The 22,569-nt window shown below is 48.8% G+C and overlaps 1 protein-coding gene across 1 annotated transcript in view; it reads left to right on the top strand.

Annotated features, from left to right (window-relative positions):
• LOC139422710 (dymeclin) overlaps window positions 1-15,197 on the top strand; it is a 216,526-nt gene extending 201,329 nt beyond the window's left edge. Inside the window, exon 17 of the mRNA XM_071173985.1 lies at window positions 15,048-15,197. Coding sequence (XP_071030086.1) covers window positions 15,048-15,197 — 150 coding nt within the window. The remainder of the gene's footprint in view (window positions 1-15,047) is intronic.
• The last annotated feature ends 7,372 nt before the right edge of the window (window positions 15,198-22,569 follow it).

The following is a 22,569-nucleotide window of genomic DNA, read 5'->3' as shown; positions in this document are numbered from 1 at the left end:
AGGAAGGCATGTGTTCTATGTTCTGTTGTGGGGCATTGCAACAGGAAGGCATGTGTTCTATGTTCTGTTGTGGGGCATTGCAACAGGAAGGCATGTGTTCTATGTGTTCTATGTTCTGATGTGGGGCATTGCAACAGGAAGGCATGTGTTCTATGTGTTCTATGTTATGTTGTGGGGCATTGCAACAGGAAGGCATGTGTTCTATGTTCTGTTGTGGGGCATTGCAACAGGAAGGCATGTGTTCTATGTGTTCTATGTTCTGTTGTTGGGGCATTGCAACAGGAAGGCATGTGTTCTATGTGTTCTATGTTCTGTTGTGGGGCATTGCAACAGGAAGGCATGTGTTCTATGTGTTCTATGTTCTGATGTGGGGCATTGCAACAGGAAGGCATGTGTTCTATGTGTTCTATGTTCTGTTGTGGGGCATTGCAACAGGAAGGCATGTGTTCTATGTGTTCTATGTTCTGATGTGGGGCATTGCAACAGGAAGGCATGTGTTCTATGTGTTCTATGTTCTGTTGTGGGGCATTGCAACAGGAAGGCATGTGTTCTATGTGTTCTATGTTCTGTTGTGGGGCATTGCAACAGGAAGGCATGTGTTCTATGTGTTCTATGTTCTGTTGTGGGGCATTGCAACAGGAAGGCATGTGTTCTATGTGTTCTATGTTCTGTTGTGGGGCATTGCAACAGGAAGGCATGTGTTCTATGTGTTCTATGTTCTGTTGTGGGGCATTGCAACAGGAAGGCATGTGTTCTATGTGTTCTATGTTCTGTTGTGGGGCATTGCAACAGGAAGGCATGTGTTCTATGTGTTCTATGTTCTGTTGTGGGGCATTGCAACAGGAAGGCATGTGTCTCTACTACTACTGTTACCAGATAGCTATTAAGTACCCTATTCCCTGTAAAGTGTACTATTTTTGACAGAACACTGTTAAAAAGTAGTGCACTATAAAGGAAATATGGTGTCATTTGGGACGCAAGGATGTGTAGCATCTCTCCAGCCGTATCTCCTGCTACACATCTCAACACTGTGGTTTTTCTGATAATGGAGGTGTAGCATCTCTCCAGCCGTATCTCCTGCTACACATCTCAACACTGTGGCTTTTCTGATAATGGAGGTGTAGCATCTCTCCAGCCGTATCTCCTGCTACACATCTCAACACTGTGGCTTTTCTGATAATGGATGTGTAGCATCTCTCCAGCCGTATCTCCTGCTACACATCTCAACACTGTGGCTTTTCTGATAATGGACTGAATAATTCCCTCCCTCTGTATGACTAATCTCTAGGGCTCTTCCTTCATCTTGGCATGTATCTGTCAGAATTGGGTTTCAAAAAGCATTTGTTTTCTTTCAAGCTCTCATCTAGCGATCACACTCACACAGTTCTGACTGACAGTTCACTGTAGCTTTGTGTCTCTTCAGTTGTGATCTCCTGCTGGCCTTGACTGATGCATCCTGCCACAATATGATCGCTGCAGCAGTGTGAGAATCTAGGTCGCTCATTCTATCGCTCAACTCTGCCTCAGTCTCTTCTGCCTCAGAGATAATCATCACTTCTCTGTCTGCGTGCCTAGAGAATAGGGGGGCATTTGGGACACAGCCTTAGCTTCCTAATGAAAATCCATAGGCTAAGATGAATGCTGTGTGGAATCATCAATACATCTATAATTGTCCTCTCAAAGCACTTAAACAGACAAGTGCCTAGCAGTTTGTTAAAGTGAGGATGACATGGTAGAGTACTAAAATGGACAAGAGTTGGAGAGACATTAACCATGTTTTCACTAGCTGTCTATCTGGCCATTTGTCACTGCAGTTAGGGTTGAGCTGAATGTAGAGTTTATATGACTAGTCACACAGTAACGGCTTCTAATGCACCCAGATCAACTGAACTAGGACATAGAACACTTTTGCCCTCACTGATCTAAGTTGTGTTGGATAAAAGCATCTGTTAAATTCCATATATTCTTCTTCTTTTGAAAGAGCCTTGAAGAGCTGAATGAACTAGACATAGACAAAGAAGAGCATGATAGATGTATAGAAACATTGACTTACAATGAGCCAGCCAGACATGCGTTTGTCCCTGGCCGTCTGTCTATATCTGTGTGAAATGGGTAACAGAAGGTGAGAATGCCCCAGGGACAGCTAACTGATGTTCTCCCCCATAAGGGTGCATGCTCAAGCCCCCATCCTGTGTGGCTACGCACGCCTCCAACTCAATCATCAAGTTTTCAGACGACACAACAGTAGTAGGCCTGATTACCAACAATGACTAGACAGCCTACAGAGAGGAGGTGAGGGCCCTGGGAGTGTGGTACCAGGAAAATAACCTCTCACTCAATGTCAGCAAAACAAAGGAGCTGATCGTGGACTTCAGGAAACAGCAGAGGGAGCACGCCCCTATCCACATCGACGGGACAGCAGTAGAGAAGTTGGGATGTTCCTCGGCGTAAACATCACTGACGATCTGAAATGTTCCACCCACACAGACAGTGTGGTGAAGAAGGCGCAACAGCGCTGAAGAAATTTGACTTGGCCCCTAAAACCCTCACAAACTTTTACAGATGCACAATTGAAAGCATCCTGTCGGGCTGTATCACCGCCTGGTACGACAACTGCACCGCCTGCAACCGCAGGGCTCTCCAGAGAGTGCTGCGGTCTGCACAATGCATCACCGGGGGCACACTGCCTGCACTCCAGGACACCTACAGCACCCGATGTCACAGGAAGGCCAAAAAGATCAAGGACATCAACCATCTGAGCCACTGCCTGTTCACCCGCAATAACATCTGCTAAATATGTGTACTTGACCAGCACAATTTGATTTGATTTGACACCACAGTTTTCTGGCAGCGTCAGACTGGCCCGATTATGTCTCTCAGTCCCCCGTCCCTCGTCACCAGCCCTCAGTCCCCAGGCAGAGACAAAGGACCCATCCAGAGATAGGGCCAGCCTCTCTTTCCCTCTCTCTTTGTCTGTGTCGCTCTCTATTCAATTCAATTCAAGGGCTTTATTGGCATGGGAAACACATGTTAACGTTGCCAAAGCAAGAGAAGCAGATAATAAACAAAAGTCAAATAAACAAAAATGAACAGTAAACATTACACTCACAGAAGTTCCCAAAGAATAAAGACATTTCAAATGTCATATATATATAGGGAAAATAAATAACCCATATTTATGCTTGTATTTACAATGGTGTTTGTTCTTCACTGGTTGACCTTTTTTTGTGGCAACAGGTCACAAATCTTGCTGCTGTGATATTTCACCCAGTAGATATGGGAGTTTATAAAAATTGGGTTTGTTTTCTAAATCTTTGTGGATCTGTGTAATCTTTGGGAAATATGTGTCTCAAATACATTTGGCAGGAGGTTAGGAAGTGCAGCTCAGTTTCCACCTCATTTTGTGGACAGTGAGCACATAGCCCGTCTTCTCTTGAGAGTGCCATGTCTGCCTATGGTGGCCTTTCTCAATAGCAAGGCTATGCTCACTGAGTCTGTACATAGTCAAAGCCTTCCTTAAGTTTGGGTCTGTCACAGTGGTCAGGTATTCTACCACTGTGTACTCTCTGTTTAGGGCCAAATAGCATTCTAGTTTGCTCAGTTTTTTTGTTAATGTTTAATCTTTTCCTCTGTATGTGTCTCTCTGTTTCCCTCTGTCTGTGCCTGCTGGTCAGCCTCCCTCTCTGCCTTTCTGTCTGTCTGTGTCTCTCTGTTTCCCTCTCTCTGTGCCTGCTGGTCAGCCTCTTTCTCTGCCTTTCTGTCTGTCTGTGTCTCTCTGTTTCCCTCTGTCTGTGCCTGCTGGTCAGCCTCTCTCTGCCTTTCTGTCTGTCTGTGTCTCTCTGTTTCCCTCTGTCTGTGCCTGCTGGTCAGCCTCTTTCTCTGCCTTTCTGTCTGTCTGTGCCTGCTGGTCAGCCTCGCTCTCTGCCTTTCTGTCTGTATGTGTCTCTCTGTTTTCCTCTGTCTGTGCCTGCTGGTCAGCCTCCCTCTCTGTCTCTCCCACTGTCTTCCAGGTTCTCTCCCTCTCTCCTTCATAGTCCACTGTGAGCCCAGCCACCTACTCCTATAGCTATCAGGCTCAACCACTTTCAATGACAGACAGCGTTTGTGTCCCAAATGGCACCTTATTCACACATAGTGGGAACCCTGTTCCCTAAATAGGTATTCCCTACGTAGTGCACTATCTACGGAACAGGGTGCCATTTGGGATGGAGACGGACAGTGTGGAATGTAGCGCTGCTTTGTTCTGTAGTGCTGCGATACAGACAGTCTGGCTACTTTATGGAGGAGTGGAGAGATGGAGGAGAGGAGACGGTAAAGGAGGGGAGGATAGAATAGGAGGGGAGGCTCGATGAGGGGAGGATAGAGGAGAAGAGGGGCGGATAGAAGAGAAGAATAGGAGAGGAGGATGGGAGGGGAGGATAAATGAGGAGGGATAGAAGATGAGAGGGGAGGATAGAAGAGGAGAAGGGAGGAGAGGAGGGGTGGATAGAAGAGAAGGGAGGAGAGGAGGGGTGGATAGAAGAGGAGAATAGGAGGGGAGGATAAATGAGGCGGGGATAGAAGAGGGGAGGATAGAAGAGGAGGGGAGGGGAGAATGGAAGAGGAGAGGAGGGGCAGATAGAAGAGACGGGGATAGGGGAGGGGACGAGAGGGGGGAGGGCAGGATAGAAGCAGAGGGGAGGGCAGGATAGAAGCGGAGGGGAGGGCAGGATAGAAGCGGAGGGGAGGGCAGGATAGAAGCGGAGGGGAGAGCAGGAGGAGGGGAGGGGAGAATGGAAGAGGAGAGGAGGGGCAGATAGAAGAGACGGGGATAGGGGAGGGGACGAGAGGGGGGAGGGCAGGATAGAAGCAGAGGGGAGGGCAGGATAGAAGCGGAGGGGAGGGCAGGATAGAAGCGGAGGGGAGGGCAGGATAGAAGCGGAGGGGAGGGCAGGATAGAAGCGGAGGGGAGGGCAGGATAGAAGCGGAGGGGAGGGCAGGATAGAAGCGGAGGGGAGGGCAGGATAGAAGCGGAGGGCAGGATAGAAGCGGAGGGCAGGATAGAAGCGGATGGCAGGATAGAAGCGGAGGGGAGGGGAGGTCAGGATAGAAGCGGAGGGGAGTGGAGGGCAGGATAGAAGCGGAGGGGAGGTCAGGATAGAAGCGGAGGGGAGGGCAGGATAGGAGGGGAGGGCAGGATAGAAGCGGAGGGGAGGGCAGGACAGAAGCAGAGGGGAGGGCAGGATAGAAGCGGAGGGGAGGGCAGGATAGAAGCAGAGGGGAGGGCAGGATAGAAGCAGAGGGGAGGGCAGGATAGAAGCGGAGGGGAGGGGAGGGCAGGATAGAAGCGGAGGGGAGGGAAGGGCAGGATAGAAGCGGAGGGGAGGGGAGGGCAGGATAGAAGCAGAGGGGAGGGCAGGATAGAAGCGGAGGGGAGGGCAGGACAGAAGCGGAGGGGGGGGCAGGATAGAAGCAGAGGGGAGGGCAGGATAGAAGCAGAGGGGAGGGCAGGATAGAAGTGGAGGGCATGATAGAAGCAGAGGGGAGGGCAGGATAGAAGCGGAGGGGAGGGCAGGATAGAAGCAGAGGGGAGGGCAGGATAGAAGCGGAGGGGAGGGCAGGATAGAAGCGGAGGGGAGGGCAGGATAGAAGCGGAGGGGAGGGCAGGATAGAAGCGGAGGGGAGGGGAGGGCAGGATAGAAGCAGAGGGGAGGGCAGGATAGAAGCGGAGGGGAGGGCAGGACAGAAGCGGAGGGGGGGGCAGGATAGAAGCAGAGGGGAGGGCAGGATAGAAGCAGAGGGGAGGGCAGGATAGAAGCAGAGGGGAGGGCATGATAGAAGCAGAGGGGAGGGCATGATAGAAGCAGAGGGGAGGGCATGATAGAAGCAGAGGGGAGGGCATGATAGAAGCAGAGGGGAGGGCATGATAGAAGCGGAGGGGAGGGCATGATAGAAGCGGAGGGGAGGGCATGATAGAAGCGGAGGGCAGGTCAGGATAGAAGCGGAGGGGAGGTCAGGATAGAAGCGGAGGGGAGGTCAGGATAGAAGCGGAGGGGAGGTCAGGATAGAAGCGGAGAGGAGGTCAGGATAGAAGCGGAGGGGAGGTCAGGATAGAAGCGGAGGGGAGGTCAGGATAGAAGCGGAGGGGAGGTCAGGATAGAAGCGGAGGGGAGGGCAGGATAGAAGCGGAGGGGAGGGCAGGATAGGAGGGGAGGGCAGGATAGAAGCGGAGGGCAGGATTGAAGCGGAGGGGAGGGCAGGATAGAAGCAGAGGGCAGGATAGAAGCAGAGGGGAGGGCAGGATAGAAGCAGAGGGCAGGATAGAAGCAGAGGGGAGGGCAGGATAGAAGCAGAGGGGAGGGCAGGATAGAAGCAGAGGGCAGGATAGAAGCAGAGGGGAGGGCATGATAGAAGCAGAGGGGAGGGCAGGATATAAGCGGAGGGGAGGGCAGGATAGAAGCAGAGGGGAGGGCAGGATAGAAGCAGAGGGGAGGGCAGGATAGAAGCAGAGGGGAGGGCAGGATAGAAGCAGAGGGCAGGATAGAAGCAGAGGGCAGGATAGAAGCAGAGGGCAGGATAGAAGCAGAGGGCAGGATAGAAGCAGAGGGGAGGGCAGGATAGAAGCAGAGGGCAGGATAGAATAGAAGTGGAGGGGAGGGCAGGATAGAAGCGGAGGGGAGGGCATGATAGAAGCAGAGGGGAGGGCAGGATATAAGCGGAGGGGAGGGCAGGATAGAAGCAGAGGGGAGGGCAGGATAGAAGCAGAGGGGAGGGCAGGATAGAAGCAGAGGGGAGGGCAGGATAGAAGCAGAGGGCAGGATAGAAGCAGAGGGCAGGATAGAAGCAGAGGGGAGGGCAGGATAGAAGTGGAGGGCAGGATAGAAGCAGAGGGGAGGGCAGGATAGAAGCAGAGGGGAGGGCAGGATAGAAGCGGAGGGGAGGGCAGGATAGAAGCAGAGGGGAGGGCAGGATAGAAGCGGAGGGGAGGGCATGATAGAAGCAGAGGGGAGGGCAGGATAGAAGCAGAGGGGAGGGCAGGATAGAAGCAGAGGGGAGGGCAGGTCAGAAGCGGAGGGGAGGGCAGGTCAGAAGCAGAGGGGAGGGCAGGATAGAAGCAGAGGGGAGGGCAGGATAGAAGCAGAGGGGAGGGCAAGATAGAAGCAGAGGGGAGGGCAGGATAGGAGGGGAGGGGATGATGGAAGCGGAGGGCAGGATAGGAGGGGAGGGGATGATGGAAGCGGAGGGCGGGATAGGAGGGGAGGGGATGATGGAAGCGGAGGGGATGATGGAAGCGGAGAGGATGATGGAAGCGGAGAGGATGATGGAAGCGGAGGGGATGATGGAAGAGGAGGGGGAGGGAATGATGGAAGCGGAGGGCAGGATAGGAGGGGAGGGGATGATGGAAGCGGAGGGCAGGATAGGAGGGGAGGGGATGATGGAAGCGGAGGGGAGGATAGAAGCGGAGGAGATGATGGAAGTGGAGGGCAGGATAGGAGGGGAGGGGATGATGGAAGCGGAGGGGATGATGGAAGCGGAGGGGATGATGGAAGCGGAGGGGATGATGGAAGCGGAGGGGATGATGGAAGCGGAGGGGATGATGGAAGCGGAGGGGATGATGGAAGCGGAGGGGATGATGGAAGCGGAGGGGATGATGGAAGCGGAGGGGATGATGGAAGCGGAGGGGATGATAGAAGCGGAGAGGATGATGGAAGAGGAGGGGAGGATGGAAGAGGAGGGGAGGATGGAAGAGGAGGGGAGGATGGAAGAGGAGGGGAGGATGGAAGAGGAGGGGAGGATAGAAGAGGAGGGGAGGATAGAAGAGGAGGGGAGGATAGAAGCGGAGGGGAGGGGAGGAGAGGAGGATAGAAGAGGAGGGGGAGGTTGGAAGAGGAGGGGGAGGATAGATTAGGAGAGGAGGTGAAAAGAGTAGAGTCAGAAGTGAGGGAAGGAGAACTCTCCGTACCTGGGGCTTCCAGAGGCCAGAAGACAGTAGTAAAAGAGCCCCTCGTCTTTTCTGAAGTACATTTGAAACACCTGAATATCTACTGAAAAGTATCGGAAATAGAGGAAATACTTCACTAAACATAATGTCCTTTTCCCCCTGATCTGCACCTAGCTGCATTCCAGCCTGCCTGGAGTCTGTAGCCTTTTCCTTCTAAGCCTTATAACAGTGGGATTAGAGGGAACACACAGTCCTACAGTCTAGACAGGGACCTAGTCAGTCAGGCTGTCTGTGTTCTGGGGGTCGCTCGTCTGGTCCAAATGACACCCTGTTCCCTATATAGTGCACTACTTTTGACCAGGGCCATTTTGGATGCAACCCTGTGCTGGACTGGGTGACTGGCATGAGCCTGGCCAAGTATGTAGTATTTAGGGGCTCCCAAGTGGCGCAGCAGTCTAAGGCACTACATCGCAGTGCTAGAGGCGTCACTACAGACCTTGGTAGTATCCCGGGCTGTATCACAACTGTCCATGATCGGGAGTTCCATAGGGTGGCGCACAATTGGCCCAGTGTTGTCCGGGTTAGAGGAGGGTTTGGCCGGGGTAGGCCGTCATTGTAAATAAGAATTTGTTCTTAACTGACTTGTCTAGTTAAATAAAGGATAAATAAATGAAAATAAATGTAGTCTGCTCTGCAAGCAGGGAGGGATGGATGGAGAGAGGGGGGGAGGTGTTGGAGCCAGGCCAAAACAATGAGCCTGGGCCAGCCTGTGTACGTGTCTGCTTCCAAAGAAACACTGCAGGAGTGTTTACCTAACCATGCTAGTCTGAAGCTAGTCCACTAGCTAATCTCTAGACCAAATCACAAGCTAAACAACACTGATAGCAAGCTCCAAGGGAGTGACTGACTGACAATCTAACTGACTGACTAACTAGCTGACTGACTGACTAACTAACTAGCTGACTGACTAACTAACTAGCTGACTGACTGACTAACTACCTGACTGACTAACTAGCTGACTGACTAACTACCTGACTGACTAACTAGCTGACTAACTAGCTGACTGACCTGACTAACTAGCTGACTGACCTGACTAACTAGCTGACTGACCTGACTAACTAGCTGACTGACCTGACTAACTAGCTGACTAACTAGCTGACTGACTGACTAACTACCTGACTGACCTGACTAACTAGCTGACTGACTAACTAACTGACCTGACTAACTAGCTGACTGCCTGACTGAGTAACTAGCTGACTGACTGACTAGCTGACTACCTGACTGACTAACTAGCTGACTAACTAACTAGCTGTCTGACTGACTAACTAGCTGTCTGACTGACCAACTGACTGCCTGACAGACTAGCTGACTGACAAACTAGCTGACTGACTGACTAACTAGCTGACTGACTGACTGACTGATTAGCTGGCTGACTGACGAACTGACTGCCTGACTGACTAGCTGACTGCCTGCCTGACTGGCTTGCTGACTGTCTGACTGACAAATGTTCTAGCTAACTGACTGACTGACTGACTGACTAACTAGCTGACTGACTGGCTGGCTGGCTGACTAACTAACTAGCTGACTGACTGACTGACCCGAATGACTGACTGACTAATACCTAGCTGACTAACTAACTAGCTGACTGACTAACTACCTGACTGACTAACTAGCTGACTAACGAGCTGACTGACCTGACTAACTAGCTGACTGACCTGACTAACTAGCTGACTGACCTGACTAACTAGCTGACTGACCTGACTAACTAGCTGACTGACCTGACTAACTAGCTGACTAACTAGCTGACTGACTGACCCGAATGACTGACTGACTAATACCTAGCTGACTGCCTGATTGGCTAACTAACTGACTGACTGACTAGCTGACTAGCTGACTACCCGGCTGACTAACTAGCTGACTAATTGACTGACTGACTAACTAGCTGACTGACTGACTAACTAGCTGACTGACTGACTAACTAGCTGACTGACTGACTGACTGATTAGCTGGCTGACTGACGAACTGACTGCCTGACTGACTAGCTGACTGCCTGCCTGACTGGCTTGCTGACTGTCTGACTGACAAATGTTCTAGCTAACTGACTGACTGACTGACTGACTAACTAGCTGACTGACTGGCTGGCTGGCTGACTAACTAACTAGCTGACTGACTGACTGACCCGAATGACTGACTGACTAATACCTAGCTGACTAACTAACTAGCTGACTGACTAACTACCTGACTGACTAACTAGCTGACTAACGAGCTGACTGACCTGACTAACTAGCTGACTGACCTGACTAACTAGCTGACTGACCTGACTAACTAGCTGACTGACCTGACTAACTAGCTGACTGACCTGACTAACTAGCTGACTAACTAGCTGACTGACTGACCCGAATGACTGACTGACTAATACCTAGCTGACTGCCTGATTGGCTAACTAACTGACTGACTGACTAGCTGACTAGCTGACTACCCGGCTGACTAACTAGCTGACTAATTGACTGACTGACTAACTAGCTGACTGACTGACTAACTAGCTGACTGACTGACTGACTGACTGACTAACTAGCTGACTGACTGACTGACTAACTAGCTGCTGTTAATGTATTTGGTAGAGACCGTCGGCTGGCTAGACCACAGTAAAACAGCACTGTCTGTTGATACAGTATCGTATGACCACACAAGCCAGGGTCCATAGATCATTATGCCAGGCTGCCTGTGCTACAGACCAATACTACCCAGAGAGTGGACACAATGAAGGCTAATATGAATGGCCGGGAATGGGCCTGTCATGCCAAATAATGTCCCCACTTTTTGGCAGGGGGACACTATTTGGCGTGACAGGCCCTTCACTGACCACAGCATAATAAGGATTACTATGTGTCTCTCACCAGAGTGGGATTAGTGTGTGACCCAAACATCACCCTGTGACCTGGCTGGTGGGATATGATGAAATATCACTGTATTATTCATGCTTCCAGGCCTGGCTGCTGCTGGTCTGGGTAAGGTAGGGCTTGGACCTTCCGTTTGGGTTGGCTGGGCTGTTGGTGGGAGAGAAGAGATGGGATACTCTCTGACTTGGCTGGGAAGGGATTGGTAGGGTTGGGCAGGACTTGGCTGTTGTTGGACAGAGAGGATACTCTCTGACTGGACTGGGCAGGGATTGGTAGGGTAGGGCAGGACAGAGGATACTCTCTGACTGGACTGGGCAGGGATTGGTAGGGTAGGGCAGGACAGAGAGGATACTCTCTGACTGGACTGGGCAGGGATTGGTAGGGTAGGGTAGGACAGAGAGGATACTCTCTGACTGGACTGGGCAGGGATTGGTAGGGTAGGGTAGGACAGAGAGGATACTCTCTGACTGGACTGGGCAGGGATTGGTAGGGTAGGGCAGGACAGAGAGGATACTCTCTGACTGGACTGGGCAGGGATTGGTAGGGTAGGGCAGGACAGAGGATACTCTCTGACTGGACTGGGCAGGGATTGGTAGGGTAGGGTAGGACAGAGAGGATGCTCTCTGACTGGACTGGGCAGGGATTGGTAGGGTAGGGTAGGACAGAGAGGATACTCTCTGACTGGACTGGGCAGGGATTGGTAGGGTAGGGTAGGACAGAGAGGATACTCTCTGACTGGACTGGGCAGGGATTGGTAGGGTAGGGTAGGACAGAGAGGATGCTCTCTGACTGGACTGGGCAGGGATTGGTAGGGTAGGGCAGGACAGAGAGGATACTCTCTGACTGGACTGGGCAGGGATTGGTAGAGCAGGACAGAGAGGATACTCTGACTGGACTGGGCAGGGATTGGTAGGGTAGGACAGGACAGAGAGGATACTCTGACTGGACTGGGCAGGGATTGGTAGGGTAGGGCAGGACAGAGAGGATGCTCTGACTGGACTGGGCAGGGATTGGTAGGGTAGGGCAGGACAGAGGATACTCTCTGACTGGACTGGGCAGGGATTGGTAGGGTAGGGTAGGACAGAGAGGATACTCTCTGACTGGACTGGGCAGGGATTGGTAGGGTAGGGCAGGACAGAGGATGCTCTCTGACTGGACTGGGCAGGGATTGGTAGGGTAGGGCAGGACAGAGAGGATACTCTCTGACTGGACTGGGCAGGGATTGGTAGGGTAGGGCAGGACAGAGAGGATGCTCTCTGACTGGACTGGGCAGGGATTGGTAGGGTAGAGCAGGACAGAGAGGATACTCTCTGACTGGACTGGGCAGGGATTGGTAGGGTAGGGTAGGACAGAGAGGATACTCTCTGACTGGACTGGGCAGGGATTGGTAGGGTAGGGTAGGACAGAGGATACTCTCTGACTGGACTGGGCAGGGATTGGTAGGGTAGGGCAGGACAGAGGATACTCTCTGACTGGACTGGGCAGGGATTGGTAGGGTAGGGCAGGACAGAGAGTATACTCTCTGACTGGACTGGGCAGGGATTGGTAGGGTAGGGTAGGACAGAGAGGATACTCTCTGACTGGACTGGGCAGGGATTGGTAGGGTAGGGCAGGACAGAGAGGATACTCTGACTGGACTGGGCAGGGATTGGTAGGGTAGGACAGGACAGAGAGGATACTCTGACTGGACTGGGCAGGGATTGGTAGGGTAGGGCAGGACAGAGAGGATGCTCTGACTGGACTGGGCAGGGATTGGTAGGGTAGGGCAGGACAGAGGATACTCTCTGACTGGACTGGGCAGGGATTGGTAGGGTAGGGTAGGACAGAGAGGATACTCTCTGACTGGACTGGGCAGGGATTGGTAGCGTAGGGCAGGACAGAGAGGATACTCTCTGACTGGACTGGGCAGGGATTGGTAGGGTAGGGCAGGACAGAGAGGATACTCTCTGACTGGACTGGGCAGGGATTGGTAGGGCAGGACAGAGAGGATACTCTCTGACTGGACTGGGCAGGGATTGGTAGGGTAGGGTAGGACAGAGAGGATACTCTCTGACTGGACTGGGCAGGGATTGGTAGGGTAGGGCAGGACAGAGAGGATACTCTCTGACTGGACTGGGCAGGGATTGGTAGGGTAGGGCAGGACAGAGAGGATACTCTCTGACTGGACTGGGCAGGGATTGGTAGGGTAGGGCAGGACAGAGAGGATGCTCTCTGACTGGACTGGGCAGGGATTGGTAGGGTAGGGTTGGACAGAGAGGATACTCTGACTGGACTGGGCAGGGATTGGTAGGGTAGGGTAGGACAGAGAGGATACTCTCTGACTGGACTGGGCAGGGATTGGTAGGGTAGGGCAGGACAGAGAGGATACTCTCTGACTGGACTGGGCAGGGATTGGTAGGGTAGGGCAGGACAGAGAGGATACTCTCTGACTGGACTGGGCAGGGATTGGTAGGGTAGGGTAGGACAGAGAGGATACTCTCTGACTGGACTGGACAGGGATTGGTAGGGCAGGACAGAGAGGATACTCTCTGACTGGACTGGACAGGGATGGTAGGGTAGGACAGAGAGGATACTCTCTGACTGGACTGGGCAGGGATTGGTAGGGTAGGGTAGGACAGAGAGGATTCTCTCTGACTGGACTGGGCAGGGATTGGTAGGGTAGGGTAGGACAGAGAGGATACTCTCTGACTGGACTGGGCAGGGATTGGTAGGGTAGGGTAGGACAGAGAGGATGCTCTCTGACTCGACTGGGCAGGGATTGGTAGGGTAGGGTAGGACAGAGAGGATACTCTGACTGGACTGGGCAGGGATTGGTAGGGTAGGGCAGGACAGAGAGGATACTCTGACTGGACTGGGCAGGGATTGGCGAAGGGTAGGGTAGGACAGAGAGGATACTCTCTGACTGGACTGGGCAGGGATTGGTAGGGTAGGGTAGGACAGAGAGTATACTCTCTGACTGGACTGGGCAGGGATTGGTAGGGTAGGGCAGGACAGAGAGGATACTCTGACTGGACTGGGCAGGGATTGGCGAAGGGTAGGGCAGGACAGAGAGGATACTCTCTGACTGGACTTGGCAGGGATTGGTAGGGTAGGGCAGGACAGAGAGGATACTCTGACTGGACTGGGCAGGGATTGGTAGGGTAGGGTAGGACAGAGAGGATACTCTCTGACTGGACTGGGCAGGGATTGGTAGGGTAGGGCAGGACAGAGGATACTCTCTGACTGGACTGGGCAGGGATTGGTAGGGTAGGGCAGGACAGAGAGGATACTCTGACTGGACTGGGCAGGGATTGGTAGGGTAGGGCAAGACAGAGAGGATACTCTGACTGGACTGGGCAGGGATTGGCGAAGGGTAGGGTAGGACAGAGAGGATACTCGGACTGGGCAGGGATTGGAATGAGCCTGGGAGGGAGGGAGGAGGAGGGGGGGGGGCAGTGTTTTTAAAACAGCATCCTCCTCAGCCAGGTCTGGTAATTAGAACTAAAGCTTGTCTGTAACAGAAAGCACTCAGGTCGTTCGTTAACAAGCGTTCTTGTGAAAACCTGAGGCCAAAGATGGGGTGTAGATTTCAAGGATGTGGAGGGCTGGGACAGCTAGGTGTCGCTACTAGAGCCAGATTACGAGCTGAATGGCTAGTGGTTCAAATGGGTTCCACACCTACTGGAGCACACACTCACACACTGGCTGGTCACCACCACTTGTGGTTTTCAATGGTTACTTCTCAAATGGAACTCTATTCCATATCGGCCCTGGCCAAAAGTAGTGCACTATATAGGGAATAGGGTGCCATTTGAGACGCTGACCCATTCAGATCAATGGAGGGTTGATGACAGGTGTTTAACGGGGCCTGTTTGAAAGGTCAGAGGTCACCTCTCAGGGTGACACTTCTTCTCAAACGTACCTGTATAAGTACCTTTACCTCAGCAACTAGACAGTCAGCTACTGATGGAATTACATCAGATGGAATGAGTTTTATCTGGTTGGTTTGTAGCTAGCTCCTGTCCTATCACCAACCAGTGTTGTCATCTGTCAGTTAAACCTGGGAGTTATAGACAATGAATCTTAACATTTCTATGGTCACATATGCTGATCCAGAGTCAAGACCGGGCCTCTCTCGACTCAGACCAAGACCACTAGGTTAAGACTCCATCTCTGGGCTTGTCCTGTCCATAGATCCCCTTTATCTTAAAATGTTCTTCTTCTGTCTTCTCTGTGTCTGTCTACAGAAGTTCCCGGAGCTGAAGTTCAAGTATGTAGAGGAGGATCAACCTGAAGACTTCTTCATCCCATACGTGTGGTCTCTGGTCTTTAACTCTGGAGTGGGTCTTCACTGGAGCACTACAAACATACAACTCTTCAGCATGGACTCTGCCTGAGGGGGGGTTCACGTTGAGGGGGGGGGGGGGGGGGGGTCACGTTGAGGGGGGGTTTCACGCCGAGGGGGGGGGGGGGTTTAACGCCGAGGGGGGGGGGGGGGGGTTCACGCTGAGGGGGTGGTGACGCTGAGGGTTCACATTTGTGTGTGTGTGTGTGTGTGTGTGTGTGTGTGTACCCTGCTTTGGAAGTGCCTCTACCCCCACAGACAAATCCCTGTCTTACAGGGAAATCCCTGTATGTTGGACAGGACATCTGATGTTACCTGTCCTGCTCTTCAGATAGTCTTCTCTCCTGTGCTTCCACAGCCTGGTTATGTATCTAGGTACACCATTGTTTTGATGGTGAGCTCAGTGTTGGGTCTGTTTTCACATGGTTCAGCTCCACACCTCAACAGCAGCACTGAATATAAGGGATGATACTCTCGACAGAGACATGCTACAGTTTTGATCCACAGTCTCTATCAGATTCTATAACTTTTTTTCCTCCCCTCCAAATGCTTCGTGATTTATTTGGGTTAGCTTAAAAAAAACATATTTATTTTTTAAGTGATGTAGTTATGGTTTAAGGTTGAAAAAAGTTCAGAGAGAATTTAGAACAGGTCACCTGAGGACAGGTCAGTTGGTGACAGCCTAAATGATACTTGTCTCTGTAGCCTGGTCCCAGATCTGATCGTAAACAGATTCTGGGACCAGGCTTTTGTCTCACTGTCCTCACTCCAGTCTTTACTACAGGAATCCGTTACTTCAATAGGTTTAAACAGGGGTTCGTGTTTTTCATCAGTTCTCATTTTCAGTCAGTTGACCCAATGTTCTTTTGTGCACAATCATGTTTGTTTATTTGTTAATTTGCATGTTTTATTTGATTCATGTATTTATTTTCATATCTGGATTTGGATATTTGCTCCCACCAAAACATAAACAACAGCACCAACATGATAAACATATCCTTGTAAACCAAAATCTAAACGGTTTTTTTTCACACACTATCTTATTTAGCGGAAGTTATGTAGTTGTCTTAAAGTCAATATAGAACGACAACAACAGCTGACAGTTTTGGAAATTCAAAGTTGAATTTAGGAAGCATAATTATTATCTATAGAAAAATAACTAAACTGTATAGGCTAACTGTTCCCGATATAGTGCATTATTTCTGACCAGGGTGCATAGGGCTCTGGTCAAAAATAGTGCACTATATAGAGAATAGGGTTCCATTTGCGATGAAAGCCGATCTTGTACAGGTCAGAGAACGCATATATATTATTTTATAGACAAATACAAACGCATGTTTGTTACTTTCGACAAACGTTCAACCATATCAATCTGAAGGGAAGATGTTCCCTATGGGTATCCCAAATGGCACCCTATTCCCTATATAGTGCACTACTATGGCCGATAGGACTCCAGTCAAAAGTAGCGAACTATTTATGCAATAGAGTGCAATTTGGGATGCTTACAAGGTCACTTTGAATATTTTCTGTTCTGCATAAACTGACAAATATATTTACAATATATTTATGTACGCATCAGCATCAACATGACATGGGAAATAAAACACGATTGAAAGACAACTGCGTTTGAGTGTTTGTGTGGTTGACCTCTCCTTTCTGAAGTGTGCACTCATTCATTACTACACGTACATTTAAAACTATTGGATTGTTGAAGGCATGGAATAGAGGGAGTTTTCATATACCGGTCATTCCCTTTCAAGTCCTAGAAGGGAGGTGAACAAGTGCACACTTCGGGAGAAAGGAGAGACTATTGGGATACACTCATAGATTTCCTCTCTCCTTGTGTTATCTAAGTAACTGAGAGTCTTCTCTGTAGTGAATGAGTGAGTGAAGTGTTTGAGAAGCACTCTTCTTGAAAGCGTTATCTTTGATTTATTTTGCGGTTGTTATGACAGAGTATGACCTCTTACAATCACCTCCCCTTCACCCATACTCTCTACTTCAAATGAAATGGTTCTCTTTCCCTGTCTGCAAACTGACACAAATAAATAAATAAAAACCTGTTTGTAAAATGCATGCACGATTTTCTTTTACTTCTCAGAAAAAGATGGATTTGTACATATGTACAGTGGGGAGAACAAGTATTTGATACACTGCCGATTTTGCAGGTTTTCCTATTTACAAAGCATGTAGAGGTCTGTAATTTTATCCCTGATGTCCTTACACAGCTCTCTGGTCTTGGCCATTGTGGAGAGGTTGGAGTCTGTTTGATTGAGTGTGTGGAGAGGTGTCTTTTATACAGGTAACGAGTCCAAACAGGTGCAGTTAATACAGGTAATGAGTGGAGAACAGGAGGGCTTCTTAATGAAAAACTAACAGGTCTGTGAGAGCTGGAGTTCTTACTGGTTGGTAGGTGATCAAATACTTATGTCACGCAATAAAATGCAAATGAATAACTTAAAAATCATACAATGTAATTTTCTGGATTTTTGTTTTAGATTCCGTCTCTCACAGTTGAAGTGTACCTATGATAAAAATTACAGACCTCTACATGCTTTGTAAGTAGGAAAACCTGCAAAATCGGCAGTGTATCAAATACTTGTTCTCCCCACTGTATCTGTGTTTTCCTCTTGCAATGACGACAGTGAAGTGGAAGCATGAAACCTTTTAGGTTGCTGGAGTTAACAGGAGACTGTTTGTGTTTGTGCTATTGAAGGGAATGTCCTCCTTTCCCCTCTTTAGTAGTTTGATTTAATGGCTGAAAACACATGTTCCTTTCTCAAGAGCAATAATAATTGAAGCAATTACATTTGGGGGAAAAATGACCAATTTGACAGGTACGAACAGCGATGTAACATTTCAACTCCATTTCTGGGTTGGTTTCTGCGAAACTTGCTAGAAATGTTAGGTACAGTGCTTTCTGAAAAAATTCAGACCCGTTGACTTTTCTACATTTTGTTACCTTAAAGCCTTATTCTAAAATGGATTAATTGTTTTCCTTATTTAGCAACACACAATACTCCATAATGACAAAGCAAAAACAGGTTTTTAGACATTTTGCAAATGTATTAAAAATAAACGGAAATGCTTTATTTACTTAAGTTTTCAGAACCTTTGCTATAAGACTCTAAATTGAGCTCAGGTGAATACTGTTTCCATTGATCATCCTTGAGATGTTTCTACAAATTGATTGGAGTCCACTTGTGGTAAATTCAATTGATTGGACAAAAACCAAGCCGTGAGGTCGACAAAATTGTCCGTAGAGCTCCGAGACAAGATTGTGTCAAGAAACAGATCTGGGGAAGGGTACCAAAGGGGTTCTGCAGTATGGAAGGTCCCCAACAACACAGTGGCCTCCAACATTCTGAAATGGAACAAGTTTGGAACAACCAAGACTATTCCTAGAGCTGGCCGCCTGGCCAAACTGAGCAATCGGGGGAGACCGGCCTTGGTCAGGGAGGTGACCAAGAAACTGATGGTCACTCTGACAAAGCTCTATAGAGTTCCTCTGTGGAGATGGGAGAGGAAAACCTTCTCTGCAGCACTCCACCAATTATGCGGCAGGGTAGCCTAGTGGTTAGAGCGTTGGACTAGTAACCGGAAGGTTGCAAGTTCAAACCCCCGAGCTGACAAGTTACAAATCTGTCGTTCTGCCCCTGAACAGGCAGTTAACCCACTGTTCCTAGGCCGTCATTGAAAATAAGAATTTGTTCTTAACTGATCTTGCCTAGTTAAATAAAGGTAAATAAATAATAATAATGCCTTTGTGGTATAGTGGCCAGATGGAAGCCACTCCTCAGTAAAAGGCACATGACAGCCCCTCTTGGAGTTTTCTAAAAGGCACCTAAAGACTCTCAGACAATGATGAACAAGATTCTCTGGTCTGATGAAACCAAGACTGAACTCTTTGGCCTGAATGCCAAGTGTCACGTCTGGAGGAAACCTGGCACCATCCCTACGGTGAAGCATGGTGGTGGCAGCATCATGCTGTGGGGATGTTTTTCAGCAGCAGGGACTGGGAGACTAGTCAGGATCGAGGGAAAGATGAACAGAGCAACGTACAGAGAGATCCTTGATGAAAACCTGCTCCAGAGCGCTCAGAACCTCAGAATGGGAGCGAAGGTTCACCTTCCAACAGGACAACGACCCTAAGCACACAACCAAGACAAAGCAGGAGTGGCTTCGGGACAAGTCTCTGAATGTCCTTGAGGTGCCCAGCCAGAGCCCGGACTTGAACCCGATCGAACATCTCTGGAGAGACCTGAAAATAGCTGTGCAGCAACACACTCTATCCAACCTGCCGGAGCTTGAGAGGATCTGCAGAGAAGAATTGGAGAAGCTCCCCAAGTACAGGTGTGCCAAGCTTGTAGCGTCATACCCAAGAAGACTCAAGGCTGTAATTGTTGCCAAAGCTGCTACAACAAAGTTTTGAGTAAAGGGTCTGAATTCTGATGTAAATGTGATATTTCCCGGGTGCCTTTAAAAAGGCACCCTTTTTATAGGGTGCCTGCCATTTGGGACACTACCTGGTTGACAGCCTTCGACAGGTAGCCTAGTGGTTAGAGCGTTGGACTAGTAACCAGCAGGTAGCCTAGTGGTTAGTGTTGGACTAGTAACCAGCAGGTAGCCTAGTGGTTAGAGTGTTGGACTAGTAACCAGCAGGTAGCCTAGTGGTTAGAGCATTGGACTAGTAACCGAAAGGTTGCTATATCGAATCCCAGAGCTGACAAGGTAAAAATCTGTCGTTCTGCCCCTGAACAAGGCAGTTAACCCACTGTTCCTAGGCCATCAGTTAAGAACTAATTCTTATTTACGATGACGGTCTACCCCGGCCAAACCGTAACCCGGGCAACACTATGTAGTGCACCATTTCGGACGCAGCCAATGATAAATCAAGATGACCTTTGACTTCCAGTGACCTCATGCAGACAGACATGCTGGGTCTGCAGACTGCTGATCTAGTAGATCATTCACGGTATATCACTCACAGTATATCACTCACAGACCGAAAGTTCAAGTGTTGGCTAATGGACAAGGCTAGGACTGGCTTTGCAGTGTTGGCTAATGGACAAGGCTACTACTGGCTTTGCAGTGTTGGCTAATGGACAAGGCTACTACTGGCTTTGCAGTGTTGGCTAATGGACAAGGTTCCAAATGGCTTTGCAGTGTTGGCTAATGGACAAGGCTAGGACTGGCTTTGCAGTGTTGGCTAATGGACAAGGTTCCAAATGGCTTTGCAGTGTTGGCTAATGGACAAGATTCCAAATGGCTTTGCAGTGTTGGTTAATGGACAAGGCTAGGATGCACTCCATCAACCCCAAAACAATGAGTGAGACAGGAAATAGCCCCAGCCTTGAAAACTGTGTACAGTAAATTTTAGTGCACTTTGCAGTGTTGGTTAATGGACAAGGCTAGGACTGGCTTTGCAGTGTTGGTTAATGGACAAGGCTAGGACTGGCTTTGCAATGTTGGCTAATGGACAAGGCTAGGACTGTCTTTGCCTATTTAGATCAGCTTTACCGATGACCTCTCTCTGTCTCTCGCTCTCTCTCTCTCTGTCTCTCTCTCTCTCTCTCTCTCTCTCTCTCTCTCTCTCTGTCTGTCTGTCTGTCTGTCTGTCTGTCTGTCTGTCTGTCTGTCTGTCTGTCTGTCTGTCTGTCTGTCTGTCTGTCTGTCTCTGTCTGTCTCTGTCTGTCTGTCTGTCTGTCTGTCTGTCTGTCTGTCTGTCTGTGTCTGTCTGTGTCTCTCTGTGTCTGTCTGTGTCTCTCTGTGTCTCTCTGTGTCTCTCTGTGTCTCTCTGTGTCTCTCTCTCTCTGTGTCTCTCTCTCTCTGTGTCTCTCTCTCTCTGTGTCTCTCTCTCTCTGTGTCTCTCTCTCTCTGTGTCTCTCTCTGTGTCTCTCTCTCTCTGTCTCTCTCTGTGTCTCTCTCTCTGTGTCTCTGTCTCTCTCTGTGTCTCTGTCTCTCTCTCTCTCTCTCTCTCTATCTGTATCTCTCTCTCTCTCTGTGTGTCTCTGTCTCTCTCTCTCTCTCTCTCTCCGTCTCTCTCTGTGTCTCGCTCTGTCTCTCTCTCTCTCTCTCTCTCTCTCTCTCTCTGTCTCTCTCCAGCTCTCTTTCAGATGAGTGATGGTCAATACATTTTTTACATGTAAATACATGTTCTGTAATGTTCTATACATGTAAATGAGATGTAGTTCTGAGTATACAGCACATACATAGAATCTCAAAGCAAGTCTTGTGATGTGAGGAATTCCCCTGTGCTTTATTATGGATGCAATTCTGCCTTTTAATAAAAAGTGTAATTAACTGTGATATGGTCAGTTAGAGGATGTTTGTGTCTGCGATTTCCATTACATTCCTTCTGTAGTGCTTTATGTAGGCAAATACATCAAATACTTCTTTAAACAAATCTGGCACTCAAATGTACAAGAGCATGTAACACTGCTGTGGTGGGAAAAGCACCCTGTTGTCATACTTGAGTAAAAATAAAGATAGCTTAATTAATTGAAAATTACTCATGTAAAAGTGAAAGTCACACAGTAACATTTCTACTTGAGTAAAAGTCTAAAAGTATTTGGTTTTAAATATACTTAAGTATCAAAAGTAAAAGTATAAATCATTTCAAATTCCTTATATTAAGCAAACCAGGTGGCCCATTATTCTTGTTATTTTTATTTAGTGATAGCAAGGAGGCACACTCCAACACTCAGACTACAACACTCATTTACAACAAAAAAAGTATCTGTGTTGAGTGAGGCTGTCAGATCAGAGGCAGTAGGGATGACCAGGAAAGGTTGTCTTGATAAGTACGTGAATTGAACCATTCTAAATCTAACAAGTAGCATTCAAGCATTAAAAATCTAACAAGTGGGCTACTTATGGGTGTCAGGGAAAATATATGGAGTAAAAAATACATTATTTTGTTTAGGAATATAGTGAAGTAAAAAATATAAATAGTAATGTAAGTACAGATGAACCAAAAAAAAAACTTTAGTACTTTAAAGTATTTTAACTTAAGTACACCAATGCAACTTTGCAGCCTAGGCCTACCCTTGGTTACCACTTGAGAATGTGGTAACCATGGAACGTCTTTCTTTATTCTCCTTTGCTTGCAGTTTGGTTCTATCTGCTCTGAGATCAAATAATTAATCATCTCCTTTTTAATTCAACTTTAAAGTTTGCCTAATTTATTATCGCTCTTATCTGTGCAGTTGCTTGACATAAGCATAGGTCGCCATTCATGTCACATAAAATATTAATCACATTCTGTGCATGATTGTTCCAGCGGAGTAATTTTGTTTAATTGCTTATGCATGAAACCAGTCCAGTGTGTTAATAAATTACATTACTAAAGGTTATCTAGACTTTCCATGGCTGAAATACATTATTATCATGTATTTCCACTTACAACACTGTGCTATCCACTT

This window comes from Oncorhynchus clarkii, chromosome 12 (genome assembly GCF_045791955.1).
Source record: "Oncorhynchus clarkii lewisi isolate Uvic-CL-2024 chromosome 12, UVic_Ocla_1.0, whole genome shotgun sequence".
Lineage (NCBI taxonomy): Eukaryota > Metazoa > Chordata > Actinopteri > Salmoniformes > Salmonidae > Oncorhynchus > Oncorhynchus clarkii.
Note: the sequence above shows the minus strand (reverse complement) of the source record. Positions and strands in the feature narration are given on the sequence as shown.